This window comes from Macaca mulatta, chromosome 3 (genome assembly GCF_049350105.2).
Source record: "Macaca mulatta isolate MMU2019108-1 chromosome 3, T2T-MMU8v2.0, whole genome shotgun sequence".
NCBI classification, from domain to species: Eukaryota; Metazoa; Chordata; class Mammalia; order Primates; family Cercopithecidae; genus Macaca; species Macaca mulatta.
In genome coordinates, this window is record NC_133408.1 from 169,784,316 (window position 1) to 169,812,155 (window position 27,840).

Below are 27,840 nucleotides of genomic sequence, written 5' to 3' on the forward strand. Positions count from 1 at the left end.
TCCCCTCTTTGTTCTGATGGCAGCCTCCGTGTACCTACCTATATCATAGCACTTATTGCACTGACTTGTAGTTGTTTACTTGGCTGTGCCTCCCATTAGACTGTAAGCTCTGTAAGGGCAGGGACAATCGGACAGTGCCTTTCATATCTTTACTCCAGTTTGTAGGATAGTGCATGTAGCAGTTATATCATAAGTATTTGAGTTGAATTAAAGTATTGTAAAGGCCACTGTCAGAAAATAGGATGGGACTAACATTTTATTTTGTTCTCAACTTCTCTCTGGTATTGGTGACAGTGAACTAATGAATTGTTGAGAACATAAAAATGCTATTGTTTAATGCTTCAATAGGTTGCCTGGTTTTGTTTGTTTGTTTTTAATTATACTTTTGAAATAGCCACTTTCAAGCCTCATATTTTGGAATTCTTTGTATCACCTCTCTTGGTTCAGATTGTAGACAGTTTATGTCATAGGGCCCATTTTCTGTCACTAGATTCCTTCACTAGGTCCTACATCTTCTCTAAAACATGTTTCTACCAATTAAAATTGTGGTGTAGTGAAAACAGTAATGGTGTAATGAAAACAATGGTTTTTATTATAAAATGGCAGACTTAACATACCCATTTACCTTCGCCTACTTCTCAGATGTCATTGGAAATGACAAAACAAACATAAGACAGAGAATAAATCATTGTAATTAAAAAAAAAGAAGAAAAAGAAAAGGGAGACTTTGAAACTAGATTACTTGTGTCTGAATCCAGGCTTTGCCCTTTAGCATGACCTTGGGCAAGTTGCTTATTCTTTTTTTGCCTCAGTTGCCTCATATGTAAAATTAGAATGATGATAATAGTATCTGCCTCCTAGAGTTACTATGAAGATCAAGAGAGACAGTATGTACAGAGCACTTAGGAGAGTTTATTTACATATAGCAAATGTTGAATTAATGTTCGCTATCATTATTGTTATTGTTATAATGCCAGAAGTTTTTAGAAATTTTAGGGTACTGGAAAACAATTGGAATTATATCGATGGAGGAACCATCACAGAATAAAGTGCAACCCAGAATAGATGCTCCTGTTGCATGGTAGAGGTCAGAGAGTGTCTTAATAGGGCTCTTTTCTTAAACTCTAAGCATAGAGGCAACAAGTATAGGAACATGGAGCAGTTTAGGGGGAAAGTGGAATATCAGGGCAGGTAATGAAAAAGTTGCCTTCAAAACAGTTACTTCCCCTACTCCTTCTCTCCCTTCATATAAAGCGCCCTAGCAGTGGCATTAGTTCCAGGATAAGGCCATGAGAACAGTTCAAGGAAAGTAGATTTGCCTTGGGGAGGATTGGGCAGGCACTGGATTAAGACTGGAGGAAGGTGGCCAGGCGTGGTGGCTCACGCCTGTAATCCCAGCACTTTGGGAGGCTGAGGTGGGCGGATCATGAGGTCAGGAGATCGAGACCATCCTAGCTAACATGGTGAAACCCCATCTCTACTAAAAATACAAAAAATTAGCTGGGCATGGTGGCGGGTGCCTGTGGTCCCAGCTACTCGGGAAGCTGAGGCAGGAGAATGGCGTGAACCCGGGAGGCGGAGCTTGCAGTGAGCCAAGATCGCGCCACTGCACTCCAGCCTGGGCAACAGAGCAAGACTCCGTCTCAAAAAAAAAAAAAAAAAAGATACTGGAGGAAGAGTGCACAAAGCAGAGCCTTAGCAAATGGACTTCTGTAGTAGATGGATGAGAAGAGTGGAATGAGAGGAGAACAAGAAAAACAGCTCTGTCAAGGATCCATATGGATTAAAGGACAATACAGTCAAAATACAGCCTGCCAATTTTGGCAGTAATAAGGTCAAACTGCTTTCTTTTCTCCACTTGTAAAGGGAAACCTGTTTGTCAGTGTGCCACTTACCTGCAGAGACCCACACTCAGACCTTCCATCCCTCCATTTGGGTTTTGGAGGCAGATTAATACAACTGTTGAGGAAACACATGTTTCTTATAATAACTAAACAATGTAGTCCTTCATTTATAATGAGTAGGTGATAAAGGCTTACCTACATTTGAGGGAAACTAGACTTAGAAGAGACTAAAATAAACAAATAAAACAGCTGCCTATGGTAGAAACAGAGATAATGAAGAAGTAGAGTGGAACTTGAGGAAGTTCTAATCACAGGATGTATCGTTACAGAGCCAAGAGTGAATTAGATTCATAAATTTAAAAAACCAGCTTCCTGGCTGGGCGTGGTGGCTCACACCTGTAATCCCAGCACTTTGGGAAGCCAAGGTAGGTGAATCACTTGAGGCTAGGAGTTCAAGACCAGCCTAGCCAACCAACATGGTGAAGCCCCGTCTCTACTAAAAATACGAAAGTTAGCTGGTCTTGGTGGCACACACCTGTAATCCCAGCTATTCGGAAGGCTGAGGCATGAGAATCACTTGAACCTGGGAGGCAGTGGTTGCAGTGAGATGAGATTGTGCCATTGCACTCCAGCCTGGGCAACAGAGCGAGACTCTTGTCTCAAGACAAAACAAAACAAAACAAAAAATGTTTCCATGGATAAGAAGTAATGATTAATGAATTAGTTTCATATTGAATTGATTGCTGACATTAAAATTCAGTTGGAGGGTTAAACAAGACACTTAAGACCAGTTACTTTTCATAAAAATAAAATAGAGGAAATTTGCAGACTATAAAGAAGACCTACAGATAGAAAGTACATGAGGAAAATTCATCCTTTGAGGATAGATCTGAGTGATCAAGTACCCATTTCACAGGAGTTACAGAAGGAAAGCTCAGACAATGGAACGGAGAAAATTTAAAAATCTGAGTTTTGGCCGGGCCAGTGGCTCAGACCTGTAATCCTAGCACTTTGGGAGGCCGAGGCGGGTGGATCACGAGGTCTGGAGTTCAAGACCAGCCTGGCCAAGATGGTAAAACCCCCGTCTCTATTAAAAATAGAAAAAAATTAGCCAGGTGTGGCAGGTGCCTGTAATCCCAGCTACTCAGGAGGCTGTGGCAGAGAATTGCTTGAACCCGGGAGGCAGAGGTTGCAGTGAGCCACGATCATGTCACTGCACTCCAGCCTGGGTGACAGAGCAAGACTCAAAAAAAAAAAAATCTGAGTTTTCACGTATAAAGGGCATGCCAAGGACCAAACAGGAAAAAATGCAAAAACAAACCAACAAAAAGTACCTCCCTATACGTTACTAAAGTACTTACTATTTCAGAGGTAGAAAACAAGTCACGTAGACTCAAAACTGAAAATCAGACTGGCATGGATTTCTCACCTGCAGCATGGTTTGCTAGAAGATAAATGCCTTCAGTGTTCTGAGGGGAAATTATTCTCAAGAGAGAATTCTGTACCCAGCCTCACTAATGTTTAAGGGGGGGAGTCAAAATAAGATCTCTGAAAGTTTGTGACATACCCCCATTTTGTGACATACCCCAAATTATTTGAAGATATACTCTGGTAAAATGAAAAATCCAGCCTGGGAGTGGTAGCTCACGCCTGTAATTCCAGCACTTTGGGAGGCTGAGGCAGGCTGATCACAAGGTCAGGAGTTCGAGACCAGCCTGGCCAACATGGTGAAACCCCGTCTCTACTAAAAATACAAAAATTAGCCGGGCATGGTGGTGGGCATCTGTAATCCCAACTACTCAAGAGGCTGAGGCAGGAGAATTGCTTAAACCCAGGATGCGGAGGTTGCAGTGAACCAAGATCACACCACTGCACTCCAGCCTGGGCAACAGAGCAAGACTGCATCTCAAAAAAAAAAAACATTATAAGAAAAATGAAATACACTTACCATTCATTAAGTGGAAGTGGATCATCATAAAGGTCTTCATCCTTATTGTTTTTACATTGAGAAAGCTGAGGAGGAAGAGGAAAAGGAGGACTTGGGCTTGCTGTCTCAGGGGTGGCAGAGGCAGAGGAAAATTTGCATATAAATAGACTTGTGCAGTTCAAATTCATATTGTTCAAGGGTTAACTGTATAACATTCTGTAACTAAAATTAAACAAATTGAGAGTAGTGCTAAAGGTCCTAGAATTTTTTGTTTTAAAATTTACAGGTGTAATATTATCTACTAAAAGAAAAATTCAAATAATATAGAAATACATAGGGTGAAAAGTGAAGATCCTTATTGTAAGCATATATAACATTTCTGCAAATCAAGTTCAAAAAAGACAGTTCAATGAGAATGTGTTAGAGGCTTGAGCAGGTGTTCTTAATCTGTTCTTGCACTGGTATAAATAAATACCTGAGACTGGGTATTTTATGAAGAAGAGGTTTAATTGACTCACGGTTCTGCAGGCTGTATAGGAAGCATGGTAGCATCTGCTTCTGGAGAGGCCTCAGAAAGCTTTTACTCATGGCAAGAGGCAAAGTGGGAGCAGGTGTCTTACATAGCAGGAGCAGGACCAAGAGGCGGTGGGGGGAGGTGCTACACACTTTTAAACAACCAGGTCTTGTGAGAACTCAGTCACTATACAGTACCAAGGAGGTATGGTGCTAAACCATTCACGAGAACTTCGCCCCCATGATCCAGTCACCTCCCACCATGCCCCATCTCCAACACTGGGGATTACAATTGAACATGAGATTTGGGTGGGGACACAGATCCAAACCATATCAGCAGGCATCTCCCAAAAGAAAAATTCAAATGGCCAATAAACATGAAAAGGTGCTCACCCTCATTGTAATGAGAGAAATGAATATTAAAACCACGAGAGCTCTACAAACTCACAGGAATTGCTAAATTAAAAAGACTGACAATGGCGATACCAAATATTGGCAAGGATGTGGAGCAACAGGAATTCTCACATGCTGCCCTTGGATATGTAAATTGGTACAGCCATTTTGAAAAACATTGTGGCTTTACCAAATGAAGGTGAAGATTTACACACATTAAGATTCAGAAATTCCATGTTTAGATTTATAACCAACAGAAATGCGAGCCCCTGTGAACTTGCAGCGTGTGCAAAAATGTTCATAGCAACATTAAGAACCACAAATTTGAAACAACCCAAAATGCCTCTTCACACAACTTAGACTGGATAAATACATTGTGATATATATTCATACAAATAAATAATATTTGGCAAGGGAAATGAACAGACCACCTCTGCTCCCCTAGAAGAGGGATGAATCTCAAAAACTTAATTGTGAATAAAAAAGCCTGGAAAGAAAATATACTATATTATTCTACATACTCTTCTATTCAAATACACTTTAAAACCAGGCCAAAATAAACAGTATTGTTTAGAGATGCATACCTAGGTATAATAAAGCTATAAAAAGACAACAGATTTTTACGATTGCCCTAAAAATCAGGAAGCAGGATACTCTAGAAGTGAAGGGAGGTTGGAGGGTGTGATCAAGATGGGCAGGCAGAGGATTTCTGGGTGCTGACAGTATTCTGTTTCTTGACCTGGATGATGGTTATTTGACCTATTTTAATAATTTGTTAAGCTCTTTATACAGTATTCTGTTCCTTGAGCTGGATGGTGGTTACTTGAGCTGGATGGTGGTTACCTGTTCTGTTTTTAATAATTTGTACATTTAAGGCTGGGTGCCGTGGCTCACGCCTGTAATCCCAGAACTTTGGGAGGCTGGATCACCTGAGGTTGGAAGTTTGATACTAGCCTGACCAACATGGTGAAACCCTGCCTCTACTAAAAATACAAAATTAGCTGGGCCTGGTGGCGTAAGCCTGTAATCCCAGCTACTCAGGAGGTTGAGGCAGGAAAATCGCTTGAACCCGGGAGATGGAAGCGGTAAGCCAAGATCACACCATTGCACTCCAGCCTGGGCAACAACAGTGAAACTCCGTCTCAAAAAAATAAATAAATTAATAATAATAATTTGTACATTTATATTTATGTAAATTCTAATGCATGCCATATTTAACAATAAAAGGAGTTAAATTTAAAAAGCAAAGATCCTGCCTCACATCTTCACTCAACCACCATCAACAGGCCAGTCTTTCCAGATGTGGTTCTTTCTGAAGAGTGTTAAAAAAATAAAAGTTTGTTTTCCAGAAAGTATTAGGGGTAATAAGATACAGATCTTTGTAGGGGAAAAAAGAAAGCTTATTTCAATAAAATCAGAAAAGTGGGAAAATAAAGTAAGAAAGAGTGGTAAATAAAAAATACATAAGATTGCAGGGACAAATCTAAATAAGAAATCAAGATCAAATGGACCTTATCTGTGGAATGTATTTAGTTTACTACTTTAATAGGCTTAAAGAAAAAGTGTGACTTTGCTGTATTAAATAAAGCATTTAATAAAATTTGATATTTAATGTGCTCATTTTGTTAAAATGCAACCAGTACCCTTATGACATATATGCTTTTCTGTATGTTACATTTGAATACAAACTTTGTGTTGGGTGCACAGTGGCTCATGCCTGTAATCCCAGCCCTTTGGGAGGCTGAGGCAGGAGGATCTCTTGAGCCCAAGAGTTGGAGACCAGCCTGGGCAACACTCTGTCTCTAAAAAAAAAACTGAGAAATTAGCCGGGTATGGCGGCACACACCTGTGGTCCCAGCTACTTGGGAGGCTGAGATGAGAGGATTACTTGAACCTGGGAGGTCAAGGCTACAGTGAGCAGTGATTGCACTGCTACATTCCAGCCTGAGCAACAGAGCAAGACCCTGTCTCAAAAATAAATAAACAAACCCGACATCCATTCCTGGTAAGGGAAAACATTCTTATGCATCCAGGGATAAAAGATTTATGACAGGGCCGGGCGCGGTGGCTCAAGCCTGTAATCCCAGCACTTTGGGAGGCCGAGACGGGCGGATCACGAGCCCAGGAGATCGAGACCATCCTGGATAACACGGTGAAACCCCGTCTCTACTAAGAAATACAAAAAACTAGCCGGGCGAGGTGGCGGGCGCCTGTAGTCCCAGCTACTCGGGAGGCTGAGGCCGGAGAATGGCGTGAACCCGGGAGGCGGAGCTTGCAGTGAGCTGAGATCCGGCCACTGCACTCCAGCCTGGGCTACAGAGCGAGACTCCGTCTCAAAAAAAAAAAAAAAAAAAAAAAAAAAGATTTATGACAGAATACTATGGAAAACCAGTAGTAAATATCATATATGATGTATCATTTATTGATAAGAAACCAATAGCAAACATAATATATAATGGCAAAACCTTACCAGTATCCTCATTAAAGTAAAAAAAACAAGACAAAGATGTCAACTGTCATCTCCACTATTCAACCTTGTTCTGGAGTTTTCAGCCAATACAGTAGAAGACCAGGAAAAAAGAAAAAAAAAAAAAAAAAAGCACACATATTGGAAAGGAAGAGCTAAAGTTGGCATTAATAACAGATTATCTGATTATCTACCTATAAAATTCAAGATAATTCATGATAACTAATACTAGAGTTCAGAAAATTGGACAAAAACTTGTAAAAACCACCTTCTTATATATTAACAGCAACCAATTAGAAAATAACAGAAGTATCTAGTTACAATTGTATGGAAATGTATAAAGTACTTAGAAATAAAAAAACAAGAAAACAATGAAACTATTGATGAAATACAAAAACTAGCTTGGGCGACCAGGTGCCATAGTTCATGCCTGTAATCCCAGCGCTTTGGGAGGCTGAGGTGGGCGGATCACCTTGGGTCAAGAGTTCAAGACCAGCCTGGACAGCATGACGAAACCCAGACTCTACTAAAAATACAAAAATTAGCTGGGCGTCGTGGCGCACGCCTGTAATCCCAGCTACTCAGGAGGCTGAGGCAGGAAAATTGCTCGAACCCAGGAGGCGGAGGTTGCAGTGAGCCAAGATAGCGCCACTACACTCCAGCCTGGGCGACAAGAGTGAGGCTCCGTCTCAAAAAAAAAAAAAAAAGAAAAAACCAGACGCAGTGGTCCCTGCCTGTAGTCCCAGCTACTCTGGAGGCTGAGACTGGAGAATGGCTGGAACCCGAGAGGCGGAGGTTGCAGTGAGGTGAGATCACGCCACTGCACCCCAGCCGGGGGACAGAGCAAGACTCCGTCTCCAAAACAGAACAACAACCCCCTCCCCGAAAAAAAAAAAAAAAATAGCTGGTTGAATTCGCGTGCGCCTGCAGTCCCAGCTACGCCAGAGGCTGAGGTGGGAGAATCGCCTGAACCCGGAGGCGGAAGTTGCAGTGAGCGGAGATCGCACCACTGTACACCAGCCTGGGCGACAGAGCGAGACTCATCTCAAAAAAAAAAGAAACTTTATTCACGGACATCAAAAAAGACAAGAATAAATGGCTAGGGATTATGTTCCTTAATGGGTTATCCCAGATAAAATCCTCAAGGGACTTTTTAAAAATTGAATTTTAATTCCCGTAGAACTTCCGGTTTAACAGAAAAATTGCAAAAATGGTGGAAATTCTCCCGTATCCTGGCCGGGCACGGCGGCTCACGCTTGTAATCCCAGCACTTTTGAAGGCCGAGGCGAGTGGATTGTTTAAGCTCAGGAATTACCAGCCTCAAGACCAGCCTGGGCAACGAGGCGAAGCGCCATCTCTACCAAAAATACAAAAAAAAAAAAAAAAAAATTGCTGGGCGTGGTGGTGCGCACCTGTGGTCCCAGCTACTCATCAGGATGCTGAGGTGGAAGGATTGCTTGAGCTCCAGAGGTGGAGGTTGCAGTGAGCTGAAATTGCGCCACTGCACTCCAGCCTGGGCGACAGAGCGAGACCCCATCTCAAAAAAAAGAAAAAAAAATTTATCCTGTATCTACCCAGATGCCCCAAATGTTATTTTGTCTTTTACTTTATCCTGCTCCCTCACCTCTCTCCCTTCCCCCGTTTATACACAATACGTATGTGCATGCATATTTTTCTGTTTCAACCATTTGGAAATTGCAGACATGATGTCTTCCTCTCTCTCTCTCTCTTTTTTTTTTTTTTTTTTGAGACAGGGTCTCGCCCTGTCGCCCAGGCTGAAGTGCAACGGCGCGATCTCAACTCACTGCAGCCTCCGCCTCCCAGGTCCAAGTGATTGTTCTGCCTCAGCCTCCTGAGTAGTTGAGACTGCAGGTGTGCGCCACCACACCCTGTATTTTTTTAGTAGGGTCAGGGTTTCACCATGTTGACCAGGCTGATCTCGAACTCCTAACCTCAAGTGATCCACCCGCCTTGGCCTCCCACAGTGCTGGAATTACAGATGTGAGCCACCGAGCCCAGCAGATGTCTTTTTTTTTTTTTTTAATATTTTAAAAATTAAATTTTTTTTAGAGGTGAAGTTTTGTTCTATCACCCAGGCTGAAGTGCAGGGGTGCAATCATAGCTTACTGCACTCAAGCGATCCTCCAGCCCACCTTAGCCACCCATGTAGCTGGGACTACAGGAATGCACCACCATGCCCGGCTGATTTTTTTTTGGCGGGGTCAGTAGAGATAGGGTTTCACTATTTTGCCGTATCTCTTTATGTCTGTGTACCAAAGTGTTTGCGCCTGAAAAACAGACATTCTCTTCCATAACTGCAGAACCTGTATCAAAATTAGGCATCAACACTGATTATTAACCCTATAAATAATGGGTAAAATTAATACTAGTATATAAGTTACAGACCTTGTTTCAGATTTTGCCATTATTATTTTGCCACTATCCTAATATTGTTCTTTTTGTTTGTTTGTTTTGAGATGGAGTCTCGCTCTGTCACCCAGGCTGGAGTGCAGTGGTGCAATCCTGGCTCACTGCAACTTCCACCTCTCAGTTTCAAGTAATTCTCATGCCTCAGCCTCCCAACTAGCTGGGATCACAGGCGCCCACCACCACTCCCGGCTAATTTTTGTATTTTTAGCAGAGATAGGGTTTCACCATGTTAGTCAGGCTGGTCTCGAACTCCTGACCTCAGGCAACCTGCCCGCCTCACCTCCCAAAGTGCTGGGACTATAGGCATGAGCCACCGTGCTGGGCCAATAATGTTCTTTAATAGCAGTAAAAAATCCAAGATTGTGTGTTGCATTCTGTTGTCATGTGTCTTTAGCCTCCTTCAGCGTTGAACAGTTTCTCAGCCTTTTTTTTTTTTTGACACTGATATTTTTGAACAGTTGCAGGCTAGGTACATTGTAAAATGTCCCTTTGGGTTTCTCCCCGTTTTCTCATAGTTACATTCAGCTTATGTATCTTTGGCAGGACTACCACTGAAATAATATTGTGGTCATCTCATTGCACATGATGTTGATTAATTTGTCCCATTACTGGTGATGTTAATTTTGATCACCTGGATAAGATGCTGTCTGTCCATGGGACTTTTTATAGACTTAACAAACTCATTCTAAAATTAATTGCAAAAGTAAATGGAGAAAAATAGCTGGACGTTTTTGGGAAAAAGTAATACAAAAGGGAATTTGTTCTAAATATTGAAAGATAGTTCAAAGCTATAATAATTAAAACAATGTGGTAATGAGGGCCAGGCATGGTGACTCACACCTGTAATCCCAGCACTTTGGGAGGCCCTGTGGTAGGAGATGCTTATATAACCAACAAGTAATATTGTGGGTTAGTGTGAATGGATTGCTTTGGTCTGAGCAACTTGGGCTCTGGGAGTAGTAAAAAGTTCTACCTGCCGTTTGGGGGATATGGGAGAGCTAACTGGATCAGACTTCCTTGGCTTTCCTTGAGACTTCTAGGTCCAACAGAAGACCTGTCTTTTGTGGTAGAGGTAATTGTGGCCTTTATATTTGGAAAGAAGTAACCAGTTACATTGATTTGTCATTTAGGCTGTTTGATATTTATAACTAATGAATACTTTTAACAATAAGTTTTTTTTTTTTTTTAAATGGCCTCACCACAAATGTTCATTAGCACATCTGGAGGTGGCTACATCTTGTAAGTAATAGACTTATTAAGCAATAAATGTTATGTACTACTTTATTTACAAGCTTTTGCATTTAAGCTTCTGTGATGTTCTTTTTTATATTTACATATTGTTTATATATATTTACATTCATATATTCTTAAAGGCAAGAAATTTTGTGTCCAAGGGCATTAGACCTGAATATTGGGATTTTCCTAATTCTACTCTAGAACGTGTCGATTTAGTATATGATAAAGATGGCATTTCAAATAAGTATAGGAGGGGTGGCTTTCTTTAAGTCATTTGGGAACAGTAGCCTGTTTATTTTGGGAGGAAAAATTAGAGCCCTACCTTATACAACACACAAAAATATTAATTCTGATGTATTCAAATTCTGAATATAAAAAATCAAAACCTGAAATTATTCAAAATAAATGAGAATATCTTAATCATTTTATAATGATGCAGAGGTGAATGAAATACAGAACAAGGGAGCTGTAAAAGACAAGATAGAGAGACTCAAAACCTCTGTATGTTAATAGATGCCATAAACAAAAGACAAGGAGCAAGCTGGAAGAAATAAATATAAATAAAGAATTTGGAGTCAGGCAAGGTGGCTTATGCCTGTGATCCCAGCACTTTGGACGGCTGGGGCAGGAGGATCATTTGAGCTTAGATTAGATGTTCAAGACCAGCCTGGGCAACATAATGATACCTCATCTCTACAAAAAAAATTTTAAAAGTAGCTAGTTGTTGTGGCTCATGCCTATAGTCCCAGCTGCTTTAGATGCTGAGGTGGGAGGATCACTTGAGGAAGAGAGGTTGAAGCTGCAGTGCGCTGTGATTATGCCACTACAGGGTCTCACTCAGCCTGAGTGACAGAGTAAGACCCTGTCTCAAAGGAAAAAGAAAAAAAACTTCCACAATGGTGAGAAGACAATCTAATAGATCTAAAAAGTAGGCAAAGGAGATGATCGGGGAGTTCCAAAAAGAAGAAATACAAATGGGCCAATAAACATGTGAACTAGTAAAATAAGGGAAATGCAAATTAACCTGACACCAGTTTGTACCCATCAGATTGGCACAAATTTGAGAAGGTTAAAGAGCATGAAGAAGTAGGCACTCGCATAACATTGCTGGGAGTAGAAATTGGTCCATTCTATTTGCAGAGCAGTGTGGCTCTGTAACAGTATTATATCTATACACATTTTTTTGTTTTGTATTTTTTATTTTTTCTATAAAAATTTTAAATGCATATTCCTTTGACCTAGAAATTCTACTTCCAGTAATTCTCATACATTTGCATACAAATATATGTAGAGGAAGCTTTGTTACAATATTATTTGTAATAGTGGAAACATTGGAAACAACCTTCTGTCGCATTATCTCAGACAGCTAGCTTCTTTCTGCCTTTGGACTAGAAACTAAAACCTGTTTCCCTGGTTACTATAAGTTCCTGCTTTCTCCCTGGGGTAAAGAGCAACTCCTAGTGACATGGAAGAGAGGATGGGTCAGACTTCACAGGGACATAATCCTTTAGCTTCATGTTCCCTTCTGGATATTAAATGTTTACCTGTGAATACAGGCTCTGTTTTAATTTTTTGCTTTTACATTTTCCACTGGGAGCTCCTGAATCAGGTAAACCAATTCTATGGTAGATTTTATTAGCAGCAAGTAATTTTTAGGAAAATGGGATTTGCACATGGAGAATTTGGGGGAGGATTTAGAGAGCTGCTTTAGAGCCTGAAAAACAGTTTCAGTTTTGTCAAGGTTGAGGAGCCTGTGCTATATTTCGCCTAATAAAAATTAATGCTTAGTCTCCATGGCATTAACCCAGACAAATTCCCATGGTTTATCTAAAATGAAATGACTTTTAGTCACTCCTGGGCTATAAATATGAGAAAGAAATCTGTAGTTACTGGCGAGAGAGAAAGAGGAGTTGCCTTTTTACTCTCAGCTATGAGATTCCTTGACAAGATGTTTAATATTTATCAAATATTGATTAGATGCTCTTTACCCAAAAATGTGATTTGCAGAGATCGTGAAATTATTAACAGAAGCCAACAGTTGGGCTGGATCAGCACTGTGTCAGAAATAGGTGAACCACAAAATTAAAATTCTTCCAGTATCCACATTTAAAAAAGTAAAACAGACAGGTAACATTAATTTTAATATTTTTATTTAACCCAGTATATTAAAAATACCATTTCAACATATAATCAATATAAAAACTAATAATTTTACATTCATTTTTGGGTACTAAGTCTTTGAAATCCAGTGAGTATTTTCCATGTGAAGCACAGCTCTGTTTGGACCACCCACATTTCAAGTGCTCGGGAGCCATGTGTTATAGCTCATGGCTACTGACTTGGGCTGTGCAGGCTGGACTGTAAGCTCCCGAGGACAGAGGTAGTCATTGCCTTATCATTGTACCCCAGCACCTAGCACAGTACGTGGTACTTACTACATAGCCAGTGTCCAATAATAACTTTTTTTTTCTTTTTTGAGATGGAGTCTCACTCTGTCGCCCAGGCTGGAGTGCAGTGGTGCAGTCTTGGCTCACTGCACGCTCTGCCTCCCAGGTTCACGCCATTCTCCTGCCTCAGCCTCCCGAGTAGCTGGGACTACAGGTGCCCGCCACCACGCCTGGCTAATTTTTTGTATTTTTAGTAGAGACAGGGTTTCATCGTGTTAGGATGGTCTCGATCTCCTGACCTCATGATCCACCTGCCTCGGCCTCCCACAGTGCTGGGATTACAGGCGTGAGCCAATGGGCCCGGCCCGAAACCATCTTTTCACAGACCCCTCAACTGTGTAATCCATGTGAATTATATTTGTCACGGAAATAGTTGGCAGTAAACTTGTAACATTACCTTCCCTGCTGTACAGCCATTTAGAGAAAAATGTAGAATAGACTGCATTTCTTTTCATATTTGCCCAAAGCAGCTTTAAAAATTATCTGTTGGCTTCAGGTAATACAACAAATGACAGAGATTTTTTAGAGTTGCTGTCTGCTGACCATAGCAACTCTGTTAGATTTCTTCTTTAAATTTGTCTTGCTAATTCTTAGAAAGAAGCATTTGTGTCTTGAGAAGAAGATTGCGTAATCCAACACCCATTCCCTAAACCGTGTATCTCTTAGGCATAAATAATATCAAAGTCCACTGAGAGTTGGACACTGTTTTAATCATCCCTGTCACTGTTTACTTTGGCCTGATGTTGAAGTCAATCAAACTTTTAGTACCTGTTACAGATCTCCAGCTGTTTAGGTGTTGTGGGTGATACAGGATAATTATTATACATGATCTTTGCCCTTGAGGAGCTTATAATCTATTTGGAAAAGAAAAACAAACTGACAAAATGCATAGAGAAAAATAAATGCCAAATAAGTTGATTTCCCGTTTATCTAGTGTTTGCTGTGTGCCCAAGGCTTGGTTATACAAAGGTGAATACAAATGTATTCCTTTTCCCTCAAATAGCTCACAGCCTCCTAGAAAGTTACATGTGTAAGCCAATAAACGTTTTAACATGACAAATCTAACAAATCTTTGAAGTGCAGTAATAATATCCCAATATGCAAATGAGGGAGCTGAGACTAAGTGAAGGTCAGTGACTTGCTCAAAGTAGCAATTAGAAAGAATCTGGATTCAAACTTAGACATTTATAGGAGCTCTTATTTTTTCTTCCACACCACACTTTCTGTTTCAAGAGTCCTAAAAAGAGAAATTGAGTTCGTCATTTAAGGCAAATCATAGCTCAGTAAATTTGCCAACTGATTATAGTTTGTCTGATATTCATGTATTTACATAGTTAAGGTGTGATCTTATTGTATATGTATACACTAATATATGAGTAGTATGGTACTGAACTGGAAGGGTCCTAGGGTTTTATTGATGAGAAGGGTGGTGTGCACTAGACTTAGGTATTTCCACAAGTAGGGATTCATGGGTAGGTAGGTAGACTAGGCCAAGGTATAGGGGAGGAACTCTGGGCTTTCCAGGCAGAAAGAAGTGTGAGAAGTTGACAGTAGGACAAGGTTAGTAGGAGGAAAGCTCTAACATGTTGGGCAGGGGACTTGGTACTTGAGTGGTGAGGAACCATCAAAGACTTTCAAACACGACTAACAGGTTGGACGTCAGTGACTCAGTGATTCACTGTTTTTTAGTTGCTCTCAATCTGTGCACAATTTCAGCTCTTGTTTAAAAATATAACCTTAGAAAGTGAGATTTTGATTTTTTTTTTTTTTTTTTTTGAGACGGAGTCTCGCTCTGTCGCCCGGGCTGGAGTGCAGTGGCCGGATCTCAGCTCACTGCAAGCTCCGCCTCCCAGGTTTACGCCATTCTCCTGCCTCAGCCTCCCGAGTAGCTGAGACTACAGGCGCCCGCCACCTCGCCCGGCTAGTTTTTTGTATTTTTTAGTAGAGATGGGGTTTCACGGTGTTAGCCAGGATGGTCTCGATCTCCTGACCTCGTGATCCGCCCGTCTCGGCCTCCCAAAGTGCTGGGATTACAGGCTTGAGCCACCGCGCCCGGCTGAGATTTTGATTTTAAAAAGCAAATATAGAAGGCCTATGTTAGGTTGGTAATAAATGTTTGTATAACATGTTTATTAGGTGTCTAGTGTTGTCCTAAATATTAACTTTATACTAGTATCTATTACCAACATATAAAAGTACATTCATCTTTAGGGTCACAACTATAGTAGCTTCTTATTCCATCCACTATGTATTTAAGCATCTTTGTTTCTAAAGTTAGGCAAGGGTTTGTGTAGATTGGTACAAACATTTTAGGATAACAGAAATTATAATAAACTTTTTTTGTGTTTTTTTTTTTTTACTCTAAAATAACCTTGAAGTAATTTTTAGTAAACTAGTTGAGGCTGGACGTGGTAGCTTACGCCTGTAATCCCAGCACTTTGGGAGGCCAAGGCAGGCGGATCACCTGATGTCAGGAGTTCGAGACCAGCCTGGCCAACATAGTGAAACCCCGTCTCTACTGAAAACACAAAAATTAGCCAGGCATGGTGGCGGACACCTGTAATCCCAGCTACTTGGGAAGCTGAGGCAGGACAATCACTTAAACCTGGGAGGCAGAGGTTGCAGTGAACTGAGATCGCGCCACTGCACTCCAGCCTGGGTGACAGTGAGAGTTGGTCTCAAAAAAAAAAAAAAAAAAAAATAGTTGATATAATTTAGACTTCAGGACACTTTCAAATATAAATTGTAGAAACAGCTTTTCTTAGTAAAGCTCTTAATAGGATGAAAGATGCTCTCTAAGATAAATGTAAGGAGATTCTTTGTTAACCACCATAAATCCAGGATGTTAAAGTCAAAATTTTACTGTAACTCCTTAACAGCCAGTTTTCATTTTAAGTGTATAATTATATCTTGTGGAAAAATCATAGATTTTATGTGTGTGTATTTTTATTTATACATGACTCATTCACATTCGTGATTATATTTATTTAGTTCTCTAATGTTCACAGTTTAATTTAGTTGGCCTGTGTTTTTTTCTCCTCTGAGGAAATTAGAAAATTTGTCCTGTTAGCTTTTGGATTATTAAACCCTTTCTCCTTCTTTTCTTGAAAATTTCAAGTTATCAGCCATTTTCTTGAATTTATCATGCTTTTTACAGTTATCAAAATCTGAAGGTAGTCATAAAAAATAGAAGTAGAGACTAGCTCCTTAAAATCTTAAGTAGTATGTGTGAATAAGAAGTGTTATTAAGAGGTATATCCATGTTATAAATCTAAACAAATAAGAAGTATATCCATGTTATAAATCTTTCCTGATCCCCTTTTAAGGCTAAAATGATTGTTACCTAATTTTGTTTGTGCTTTTAAACTGGTAGGACACCTGTGGAAAACTGTCCTCTTCTCTCCTAGGCCACAGACCTCCACCAGCACGAAGTGGACATCGTTGCGTGGCAGATAATACCAACCTATATGTGTTTGGAGGTTATAACCCAGATTATGATGAATCGGGAGGGCCTGATAATGAAGACTATCCTCTCTTCAGGGAACTCTGGAGGTATCATTTTGCTACAGGAGTATGGCACCAGATGGGCACAGATGGCTACATGCCCCGGGAATTGGCATCTATGTCACGTGAGTGCAAGCAGTTCGTAACTCCTGACTTTATGAAATGTCTGAGAAGCCAGGTTCAGTGTCCCATATTCCTTGTTAATAATTTATAACACCGTATTGTGATTTTGCCCTGTTGGTGGATAGGCTTTTTACTGGGGTAATAACATAATATGGTGATTCTAAAGTATTTGGGTCCTGATTTTGAATTCAGCTTGTCAGGTGAGTTTTAGCTTTAATTTCCTAACTTGTAAAATGGGATTAATAATATCCCAGAGGGTTCAATATAAAGTATCACGTATATGTTAGGCAAAATGTAGTAGAAGGTCAACAAATGGGGCTTAGGACGATGACAGTTAATAGCTATTGAGCAAAGTACAGGCATACCACGATACAGAGATATCGTGGTTTAGTGCCAAACCCCCACAATGAAGCGAGTCACACAACGTTTTTGGTTTCGTAGTGCATATAAAGTTATGTTAATGCGATGCACTAGTCTCTTTAGTGTGCAATAGCATTATATCTAAAAAAGTACATACCTTAATTAAAAATACTTTATTGCTAAAAAGTGCTAACAACCAACTGAGTCTTCGGCAAGTTGTAATCTTTTTGCTGGTGGAGGGTTTTGTCTTGATGTCGGAGGCAGCTGACTTATCAGGGTGGTCGTTGCTAAAGGCTGGGGTGACTGTGGCAGTTTCTTAAGACAACATAGAAGTTTGCTGCATCAATTGGCTCTTCCTTTCACAAAAGATTTCTCTGTAGCATGTAATGCTGTTTGATAGCATTTTACCCAGAGTAGAACTTCTTTCGAAATTGGAGTCAAATCCTCTCAAACCCTGCTACTGCTTAATCGACTAAGTTTATGTGATATTCTAAATCCTTATTTGTCATTTCAACAGTGTTCCCAGCATCTTCATTAGGAGTAGATTCTATCTCAGGAAACCACTTTCACTGAGCACAGTGACTCATGCCTGTAATCCCAGCACTTTGGGAGGCTGAGGCAGGAGGATCACTGGAGCCCAGGAGTTGAAGACCAGCTTGGGCAACATAGTGAGACCTTTTCTCTACAAAAAATACAAAAATTAACCAGGCATGGTGCTGCACGACTGTATTCCCAGCTACTTGGGAGGCTGAGGTGGGAGGATGGCTGGAGCCCAGGAGGTTGGGCTGCAGAAGCTGTGCTCATGCCACTGCATTCCAGCCTGAGTGACAGAGTAAGACCCTGTCTCAAAAAAAAAAAAAAAAAAAAAAAAAAAGAAAAGAAAAAGAGGCCAGGCATGGTGGCTCACACCTGTAATCCCAGCACTTTGGGAGGCTGAGGTGGGTGGATCACAAAGTCAGGAGTTTGAGACCCAGCCTGGCCAACATGGTGAAACCCTGTCTCTATAAAAAATATTAAAAAAAAAAAATTAGCTGGGCATGGTGGCAGGCGCCAGTAATCCCAGCTACTGGGGAGGCTGAGGCAGGAGAATCGCTTGAACCTGGGAAGGTGGGGGTTGCAATAAGCCAAGATCGCCCCACTGCACTCCAGCCTGGGCAATAAGAGTGAGACTCCGTTTCAAAAAAATAAAAAAATTAAAAATTAAAAATCTGTTGTTTAGTGTAGCCACTTAGCTGGATCTTTTGCATAACTTGCTGCAGCTTCTACATCAGCACTTGCTGCTTCACTTTGTACTTTTATATATTGGAGATGGCTTCTTTCCTTAAACTTCTTGAACCAACCTCTGCTAGCTTCCAACATTTCTTCTGCAGCTTCCTTACCTCTCCCCACCTTCATAGAGTCGAAGAGAGTCAGGGCCTTCCTCTGAATTAGGCTTTGCCTGAAGGGAATGTTGTAGTTGATCGTCTGTCCACTTAAACTTTCTGCACTATCAGCAATAAGGCTGTTTTGCTTCCTTATCGTTCGTGTGTTCACTGGAGTAGCACTTTTAATTTCCATCAAGAGCTTTTCTTTGCATTTTCACAACTTGGCACTAACTGTTGGGTGCAAGAGGCCTAGCTTTCAGCCTCTTTGCTTTCCACATGCCTTCCTCACTAAGCTTAGTCAATTCTAGCTTTTGATTTAAAGTTAGATACGGTAGACTCTTCTTTTCACTTTATTACTCAGAGGTAAGGTTATTCACTGGCCTAATTTCAATCTTGTTGTGTCTCAGGGAATAGGGGGGCCTGAGGAGAGGGGAAAAAGATGAGGGAATGGCTGATTGGTGCAGTCAAAACTCTCACAGCATTTATTGATTAAGTTCACTGTCTTATACGGGCGTGGTTCATGGCGCCTCAAAACAGTTACAATAGTAACATCAAAGATCACTGATAAGTGCTGGCGTGGTGGCTCAGGCCTGTAATCCAGCAATTTAGGAGGCCAAGGCGGGAGGACCCCTTGAGGCCAGGAGTTCAAGACCAGCATGGGCAATGTAGCAAGACCCTGCCTCTTAAAAAAAAAAAAAATTAGCTGGGCATAGTGGCCTGTACATAGAGTCCCAGCTACCTGGACATCTGAGGTGGGAGGATCGCTTAAGCCCAGGAATTCAAGGCTGCAGTGAGCCATGTTCATGCCACTGCACTCCAGCTAGGCAACACAGCAAGACTCTGACTCAAACAAATAATAAATAAAGGCTAGGTGTGGTGCCTCACCCCTATAATCCCAGCACTTTGGAAGGCCGATGTGGGTGGATTGCTTGAGCCCAGGAGTTCAAGACTAGTCTGGCCAACAATAGCAAAACCCCATCTCTACAAAAAAATACAAAGTTAGCCAGGCGTGGTGGCACAAACCTGTAGTCCCAGCTACTTGGGAAACTGAGGCAGGAGGATCACTTGAATCCCGGAGGTCAAGGCTGCAGTAAGCTGTGATCGTGTCACTCCACTCCAGCCTGCGTGACAGAGCGAGACCCTGCCTCTCAAACAAAGAAAGAAAGAGTTACAAAAAAAAAAAAGCCGGCCGGGCATGGTGGCTCACACCTGTAATCCCAGCACTTTGGGAGGCCAAGGCAGGTGGATCACCTGAGGTCAGGAGTTTGAGACCAGCCTGGTCAATGTGACAAAACCCCATCTCTACTAAAAATACAAAAATTAGCTGGGCTTGGTGGTAGGCACCTGTAATCCCAGCTACTAGGGAGGCTGAGGCAGGAGAATCGCTTGAACCTGGGAGGTGGAGGTTGCAGTGAGCTGAGATCATGCCACTATACTCCAGCCCGGGCGACAGATCAAGACTCCGTAAAAAAAAAAAAAAAAAAGCCACTGAAATAACATAGGAGCACTGTTTCGAGAGAGAGAGAGAAAGAGAGAGAGCGTATGTATGAGTGAAGAGAATACGTGTGTACGTGTGTGTGTGTATGTATGTGTGTGGTGGCAGGAACAAAAGAGCTACAGGAGGAAGAACACCAAAGTTGCCTGCTGGATATTGGTGTGTTTTGTTTTATCTGGTAGAGCATTAAAATGACAGAAATCATAATTTTAAATGTAGAGATTATTTTCCTGGCAAAAACAGAATGTCCCTTTAATCCCTTTATTTGAAGTCCCCTTGGGTCTTTGCTAAGGCAAAGATGATGCTTCATTTTTCTCTACTTTGCTGCATACTTGAACTGTCTTGAGCAGCAGTGGTATACTGGGTAGACTGTAGTTCATACAACTCAATATTGTTATACAGAGTATTTAGTGAATTCCATAAATATGTATTGAATATGTCATATATGCCTACCAATGAACTATATGATAGAGCCCATATAGTGATATTCGATCTTTTTCTGCAGAACTTTGTAGTATAGGCCATGTACCCCTTATCTGAAATGCTTGGGACCAGAAGTGTTTTACATTCCAGATTTTTTTTTGAATATTTGCATTGTACTTAGCATCCCAAATCCAGAACTTTGAAATCCAACATGTTCCAGTGAGCATTTCCTTTAAGCATCATTGTTGGTGCGCAAAAAGTTTCGGATTTTGAAGTATTTTAGATTTCAGATTTTCAGATTTGGTACGCTCAGCTACTAGTTAGATGTCAGTGATTTGAGCTATCTTATGAGATCATTAAAGCAGATATGTGTTAGCTTCTCAGATATTCTGGGTTTATGTGGGAACACATTGCAGGTAGCCATTTGTGAATGGAACTTGTGCTTCTCCTTCCTCAGTTGTGCTGCATGGAAACAACCTGTTAGTGTTTGGAGGTACGGGCATCCCATTTGGAGAGAGCAACGGCAATGACGTCCATGTGTGTAATGTGAAGTATAAGAGATGGGCTTTGCTCAGCTGCCGGGGGAAGAAACCCAGTCGTATATATGGACAGGTACCAATCTGTGGCCAGTTATGGTGTATTTGTTCATATTTTTCTAGTCTGGGGACGGTGTTAGAATATTTATAATTGTTACCATTTTATTTTAATGGAGAAGAGTTATTTGTGGTTAGTACTTGATTTTTTAGTTCTGATATGAAATTATAATTTGTAAATCTGGTTACTTGCCATGTTCTGTTCTGTTCTTTCCTTTCCTTTTTTTTTTTTTTCACTTTCTGTTTCTAATTCAACTTAGGGTCAGGATATAGACCTGTATGGAAGTTCCTTTAAGTGTTAGAACCCCACCTCCACCTCCACCCTCACCCCCAGTGAGAGATTGGGCTCCACTATGGCCTGGGTCCTGGTCATTTTTAGAGTGATTCTTGAGTAGATGAGAAAGCACTTGGTGAAGAAACTTTTACGTGGATCTGAGCTAAAACATACATACATTTTGTAGAGATTAGTTTAGGTTCCAGCACTTCAAACCTTAGGTCTGAAAAGTTATATCCAGAAAGATAGGGAGCAACCCACCATACATCAGAGACTCTTTGAGAGTCTAAGCTTAAAACAACCAAGCTTTGACTTCTTTCTTGACTTGCCAGCATTAGTACTGATAAACAGCTTCTGAGCTTAACTTCAAAGGAGCACATACTAGACAGTTTCGTTGCTTCCACAGGAGGCATTTAAACTATAAGAAGTGGCCATAACAATGGCTGAAACTTTCATTGAAAAGAGTCCTTTGGAAAACGTCAGGTTCCTTGAACTGCTAACTAGGGTTTCTACTTAGGAGATTGCAGTGGCTTATTTTCATATCTGCTGCTTCTTGAGAGCATTTTACTTCAGACTGCTTATAGGGAGAAGCAGCTTTCAACGGAAATGCTTATATGTGCCCATAAGCATTTCTAGCATGGGCTAGAAATTATTTGGTCGGCCAGGACCCTTAAGAATCATCTTGGCAGGTAGGACTTGCTTTCCAGTTGAGTAAAGCTTTCCTTTCCAAAGGTGTTTTCCAGGTTCTTAAAATAATCTCTGGGTTCTCTAAAATCTTCTTTTAAGAGTCTGATACATTAAAAGATTAAAAAGTACAAGAGAATTTCATAAAACCTGATTTGGAGGTGTCTGGTAAGTTTACATTCTTTAATCAAGTGTTAACAAGTCGGTCTTATTCACCTTTCATTGTTATCCAGGCTATGGCCATCATCAATGGCTCCCTTTATGTCTTTGGAGGGACAACCGGCTATATTTACAGCACAGACCTGCACAAGTTAGATCTCAATACCAGAGAGTGGACACAACTGAAACCAAACAACCTATCCTGTGATCTACCAGAAGAGAGGTGAGGTTCTAGGATTCAAGCATATTTATTCTTTCATGTTAACATTTGACCTCTTTCAGAGTATTGGCAATATGAAGAAAACCCTTTGGCTCCAGTTAGAGTAACTAACTGGCTGTTGGATGTTAGATCTCAGGTAAGTAGTAAAGAAAGGTCTATAGTGAAAAAAAGTTCTTCTGGTGAGGAAATAGTATTTCCTTCTAAACTACAGAATTTTTTCCATGTCATTTCCTCTTATATTTAGTCTTTCTGCATTAGGAAGATAGTAGTAACACTTTGAAGAAGAAACCAGTGGTAGCAACTATAACCAAATTTCGTATTATAGGCAAAACAATTACTGTCCAGTTACTTTTTGATTTCCCTTGTTTTTTTGAGAAAGGGTCTCACTCTGTCACCTAGGCTGGAGCACAGTGACATAATCATGGCTCACTGCAACCTTGACCTCCTGGGCTCAAGGCTTTCTCCCATCTCAGCCCTCCGCCCAAGTAGCTGGGACTACAGGCATGTGCCACCACATCTGTCTAATTTTTTGTACAGATGAGGTCTCACCATGTTGCCCAGGCTGCTTCTCAAACTCCTAGGCTCAAGCAGTCTACCTGTCCTTGGCCTCCCAGAGTGTTGGGATTACAGGTGTGAGCCACCATGCCACGCCTGATTTCCCTTCTTATATTGCATATTAGAATTCTTTGCCTCATTCTCTCACAGACATATCATCAGTACAGGGCACAGGGCCATCCCCACAGTGAATGTGAATGTTGATTGGATAAATGGAAGGAAGCTTGCATGGGTGGATGGGTGATGAATGATGGATGGATGGATGGATGGATGGATGGATGGATGGATGGATGGAAGGGTCATTCATTTTAAGTGCCGTGTTAAACATCACATGGTTCTCTCTAGTTGCCTTCTAGTAGCAGATCTATATCTTTCACTTTTCTTTGCTAACAGCAGTTGCCTCTTCATAGAATTAAACTCACTGTGGCTGGGCGCGGCCTGTAATCCCTCCACTTTGGGAGGCTGAGGTGGGTGGATCATGAGGTCAGGAGTTCGAGACCAGCCTGGCCAACATGGTGAAACCCCGTCTCGGCCGGGCGCGGTGGCTCACGCCTGTAATCCCAGCACTTTGGGAGGCCGAGGCGGGCGGATCACAAGGTCAGGAGATCGAGACCATCCTGGCTAACACTGTGAAACCCCGTCTCTACTAAAAATGCAAAAAATTAGCCGGGCGAGGCGGCGGGCGCCTGTAGTCCCAGCTACTCGGGAGGCTGAGGCAGGAGAATGGCGTGAACCCGGGAGGCGGAGATTGCGGTGAGCCGAGATCGCGCCACTGCACTCCAGCCTGGGCGACTAAGCGAGACTCTGTCTCAAAAAAAAAAAAAAAAAAAAAAGAAACACCGTCTCTACTAAAAATACAAAAATTAGCAGGGCATGGTGGTGGGCATCTGTAATCCCAGCTACTCAGGAGGCTGAGGCAGGAGAATCGCTTGAACCTGGGAGGCAGAGGTTGCAGTGAGCTGAGATCGCGCCACTGCATTCTAGCCTGGGCGACAGAGCAAGACTCTGTCTTGAAAAAAAAAAAAGAACAGAAAAAAGAATTAAACTCACTGAAATACTTGAAGAGATTTTTTCCCCCTCCAGTTTGAAAGCAAAGACAGTAAAACATTTTTTATTAACTCTGTTTAGATAATCCAGTGTCTCTTTGTTGCCTCTTTAAACAAAATAGCATATAGGTGCTAAGGAAGAATTTATCTTAATTGTAGCCTGTTAGTGGGCTGATCATTGTAAAACTTAACATAAGAGGACTTGGGAGTTGGCCTCTTACTGGAATGATTTTGATGTAGCTTATTTTATCAGCAACAAGGCCTTCAGGTAAAGAAGGAAATAGATTAAGTTTTCAAAGCATTTTCACGTGGTTGCTTTCTTTGAGTCATTTTATTTATTTATTTATTTTATTTTATTTTTTTTTTTTGAGACGGAGTCTGGCTCTGTCGCCCGGGCTGGAGTGCAGTGGCCGGATCTCAGCTCACTGCAAGCTCCGCCTCCCGGGTTTACGCCATTCTCCTGCCTCAGCCTCCCGAGTAGCTGGGACTACAGGCACCGCCACCTCGCCCAGCTAGTTTTTTGTATTTTTAGTAGAGACAGGGTTTCACCGTGTTAGCCAGGATGGTCTCGATCTCCTGACCTCGTGATCTGCCCATCTCGGCCTCCCAAAGTGCTGGGATTACAGGCTTGAGCCACCGCGCCCGGCCCTTTGAGTCATTTTATGGACATATTAGAAATTACTTTAGCTTTTAGCTAGACTGCCTGGATGAAAGTTCTGAGGTGTTTTATATTATATCCACAGTTCTATGTAGCATAATTTTCTGCTAAATAAGTATCTTAATTTGCAAACTCATAGTCTAAGGTCTCTAAATGTAGGCAGATCACTTTTTAAAACTATGTAATATTTTCCCCTTTATACAAAGTTATCACAAAAGGTTATAGAAAAATCTACAAAATACAAATTAGCAAAATGAAGAAAATAAAAATCTAAGTCTAAACTCAAAGATAACCAGGTTTAATGTTTTGGATTATATCCTAATAGCCATTTTCTGTATATATTTATGTATCTATAAATTTTTAATGCAATTTATTTAAAAAAATGACAAAAAAAAGTTCTCAATGCATTAACCACCATCTGGTACCTACTCTGTTATTGGTTGCATACTAATCCATTTTATGTATATTCGGTTAGTCATATAACCAATTCACTATTGTTAAACACTTAGGTTATTTCCAATAATTTATTATTATAAATAATGATGTAATAAAAATCCTTATAGCTAAATCTTAGGTAGATCATTTTTCACTTAATTATAAATGAATTTTTTTGTAAATTTTCAGATACCGACATGAAATCGCACATGACGGGCAGAGGATTTACATCTTGGGAGGTGGTACGTCCTGGACAGCATATTCCTTAAACAAGGTATATTTTTTTAAAAAGAAAAAAAGGGAGAGGGAGAAGGAAAGAGGCATGTGTCAACTAAGCAAGATAATTCTGTTATTTTAGATATTTTAATTTTTGAGCACATTCCTCATTAACGCCTATTTTGTGTTGGATGCACTTTATATTATAAGGTTGAACCCTGTGCCCCAAAATGCTTTCAGTTGACAGGTGTTATTTATCACACACTGAAAATACTTTGTGAAAATTATCCCCTTATGCTGGATGAGGAAAGTGACTAAAAGGAAGGCATAGTAGCTTGAATGGAGCAACTAATTAGAATTGGAAGCAGCATTCTCAGAATGTCACATCCGCATCATCATCACTGCTGTGTATCTAAAAAGAACAGGCTTGTTTAGGGTTGCACGTCACGAACTTGAGAAAGCTGAGCTCTGAAGGACTGTTATTCATCCATCCCTGTGGCATTTCTAAAATGTCATAGTCACACATCCCAGGGGAAACCTACATTAGGCTGTAGAGCTCCTGTACTGCTTGGAACCTTAATGGTCTTTTTCAACTTTTGTCAAAACTGAATTCCCACATTCCCTTACAAACACTTGCTTTTTTCTGTTATAAAACTGATACATGCCCCTTGTAGAAAATGTGGAAGTTGCAGAACAACATACAGAAGAAAATCAAGAATCACATGCACTGCAGCTTCTCATTCCAACCTTTTTCTTCATTTTTTCTGTGAATTTAAAAAAGTGAGCTGGGTGTGGTGGCTTATGTCTGTAATCCCAGCACTTTGGGAGGCTGAGGTGGGTGGATCACCTGAGGTCAGAAGTTTGAGACCAGCCTGGCCAACATCATGAAACCCCATCTCTGCTAAAAGTACAAACATTAGCTGGGCATGGTGGCAGGCACCTGTAATCCCAGCTACTCAGGAGGCTGAGGCAGGAGAGTCACTTGAACCTAGGAGGCGGAGGTTGCAGTGAGCCGAGATCGTGCCATTGCACTCCAGCCTGGGTGACAGAGACTCTATCTCAAAAAAAATAAAAAATAAAATAAAAAGCGAAATCATATATGTGTTTAATTTTCAACTGCCCCATTTAATGTTTTCCCATATATTTGGAAAGATCAGAAAAAAGCAAAAGAAAAGAAGAAAGACTTTTCAACTAAGAATATATGTTTATGCAGGCTACTGCTGTTAAAAGTCCAGTTTTCTATATGGAAAATCACTGTACCTTCTGCCCAGTTTTGCTGTGAACCTAAAACTGCTTTAAAAAACAAAGTCTGTTTTTAAAAAATCCATTTTCAGGCTAGCTAAAATTACAGTTATTTATGTATGTGTATATGTTCTTTTTTTTCTCTAAGATCCATGCCTACAACCTTGAAACGAATGCATGGGAGGAAATTGCAACAAAACCCCATGAAAAAATAGGTAAATTTAAAGTATTGATTAATTTATTTTTAACAAACATATATTATACTTTTACTCATTTTGGAAGGAAAAAGTAATTTTACTGAGTTATATGGTAAGTTAAATATCTGTTGGGCCGGGTGCAGTGGCTCACGCCTTTAATCTCGGCACTTTGGGAGGCCAAGGTGGGCAGATCTCTTGAGCCCAGGAGTTTGAGACCAGCCTGAGCAACATGGTGAGACCCTGTCTCTACAAAATATACAAAAACATTTGCTGGTCATGGTGGTGTACACCTATAGTCCCAGGTAGTTGGGAGACTGAGGTGGGAGAATCACCTGAGCTTGGGAAATAGAGGCTGTAGTGAGCCATGATTGAGCCGCTACATTCCGGCCTGGGCATCAGAGTGAGACCCTATCTCAAAAAAAAAAAAAAAAGAAAAATCTGTTGAACTGGTATTAGAAAATACTTGTATTCCTTAGTCCAATTATAATTATTCCTTAGGGCTGGGCGTGGTGGCTCACGCCTATAATCCCAGCACTTTGGGAGGCCGAGGTGGGCGGATCATGAGGTCAGGAATTCGAGACCAGCCTGGCCAACATGGTGAAACCCCATCTCTACTAAAAATGTAAACATTAGCTGGGCGTGGTGGCATGTGCCTGTAATCCCAGCTACTTGGGAGGCAGAGGTAGGAGAATTGTTTGGACCCCAGAGGCAGAGATTGCAGTGAGCCAAGATCACGCCACTGCACTCCAGCCTGGGAGACAGAGTCTTGCTGTCAAACAAAACAAAACAAAAAACAAAAACCACACACACACAAGTAATTATCCTTAGTGATTGAGGAAAGAGACTTTTAATCCTCTTTATTAAGTTATTCGGCAGAAGCTGAGAAATATGGGTGATATAAGAAATTGGAGCCTAAATAAAGATCTACCAGCTGGGTGTGGTGACTCATGCCTATAATCCCAGCACTTTGAGAGGCTGAGCCCAGGAGTTCGAGACCAGCCTGGGCAACATGGTGAAACCCTGTCTCCACTAAAA

At 41.0% G+C, this 27,840-nt stretch overlaps 1 protein-coding gene across 6 annotated transcripts in view; it reads left to right on the forward strand.

The window, feature by feature from the left end:
* KLHDC10 (kelch domain containing 10) overlaps positions 1-27,840 on the forward strand; it is a 69,601-nt gene that overhangs the window by 33,043 nt on the left and 8,718 nt on the right. For 4 of the 6 annotated variants that reach the window (XM_001094774.5, XM_015134916.3, XM_077997333.1 and 1 more), the window contains 5 exons: positions 16,665-16,886; positions 20,984-21,138; positions 22,311-22,459; positions 25,340-25,424; positions 26,757-26,823. In XM_001094774.5, the coding sequence (XP_001094774.1) occupies positions 16,665-16,886; positions 20,984-21,138; positions 22,311-22,459; positions 25,340-25,424; positions 26,757-26,823 (678 nt within the window). Of the gene's footprint in view, positions 1-10,789; positions 10,814-16,664; positions 16,887-20,983; positions 21,139-22,310; positions 22,460-25,339; positions 25,425-26,756; positions 26,824-27,840 lie in introns of all 6 variants that reach the window. The other 2 variants (XM_015134914.3, XM_015134915.3) reach the window with 1 other exon arrangement.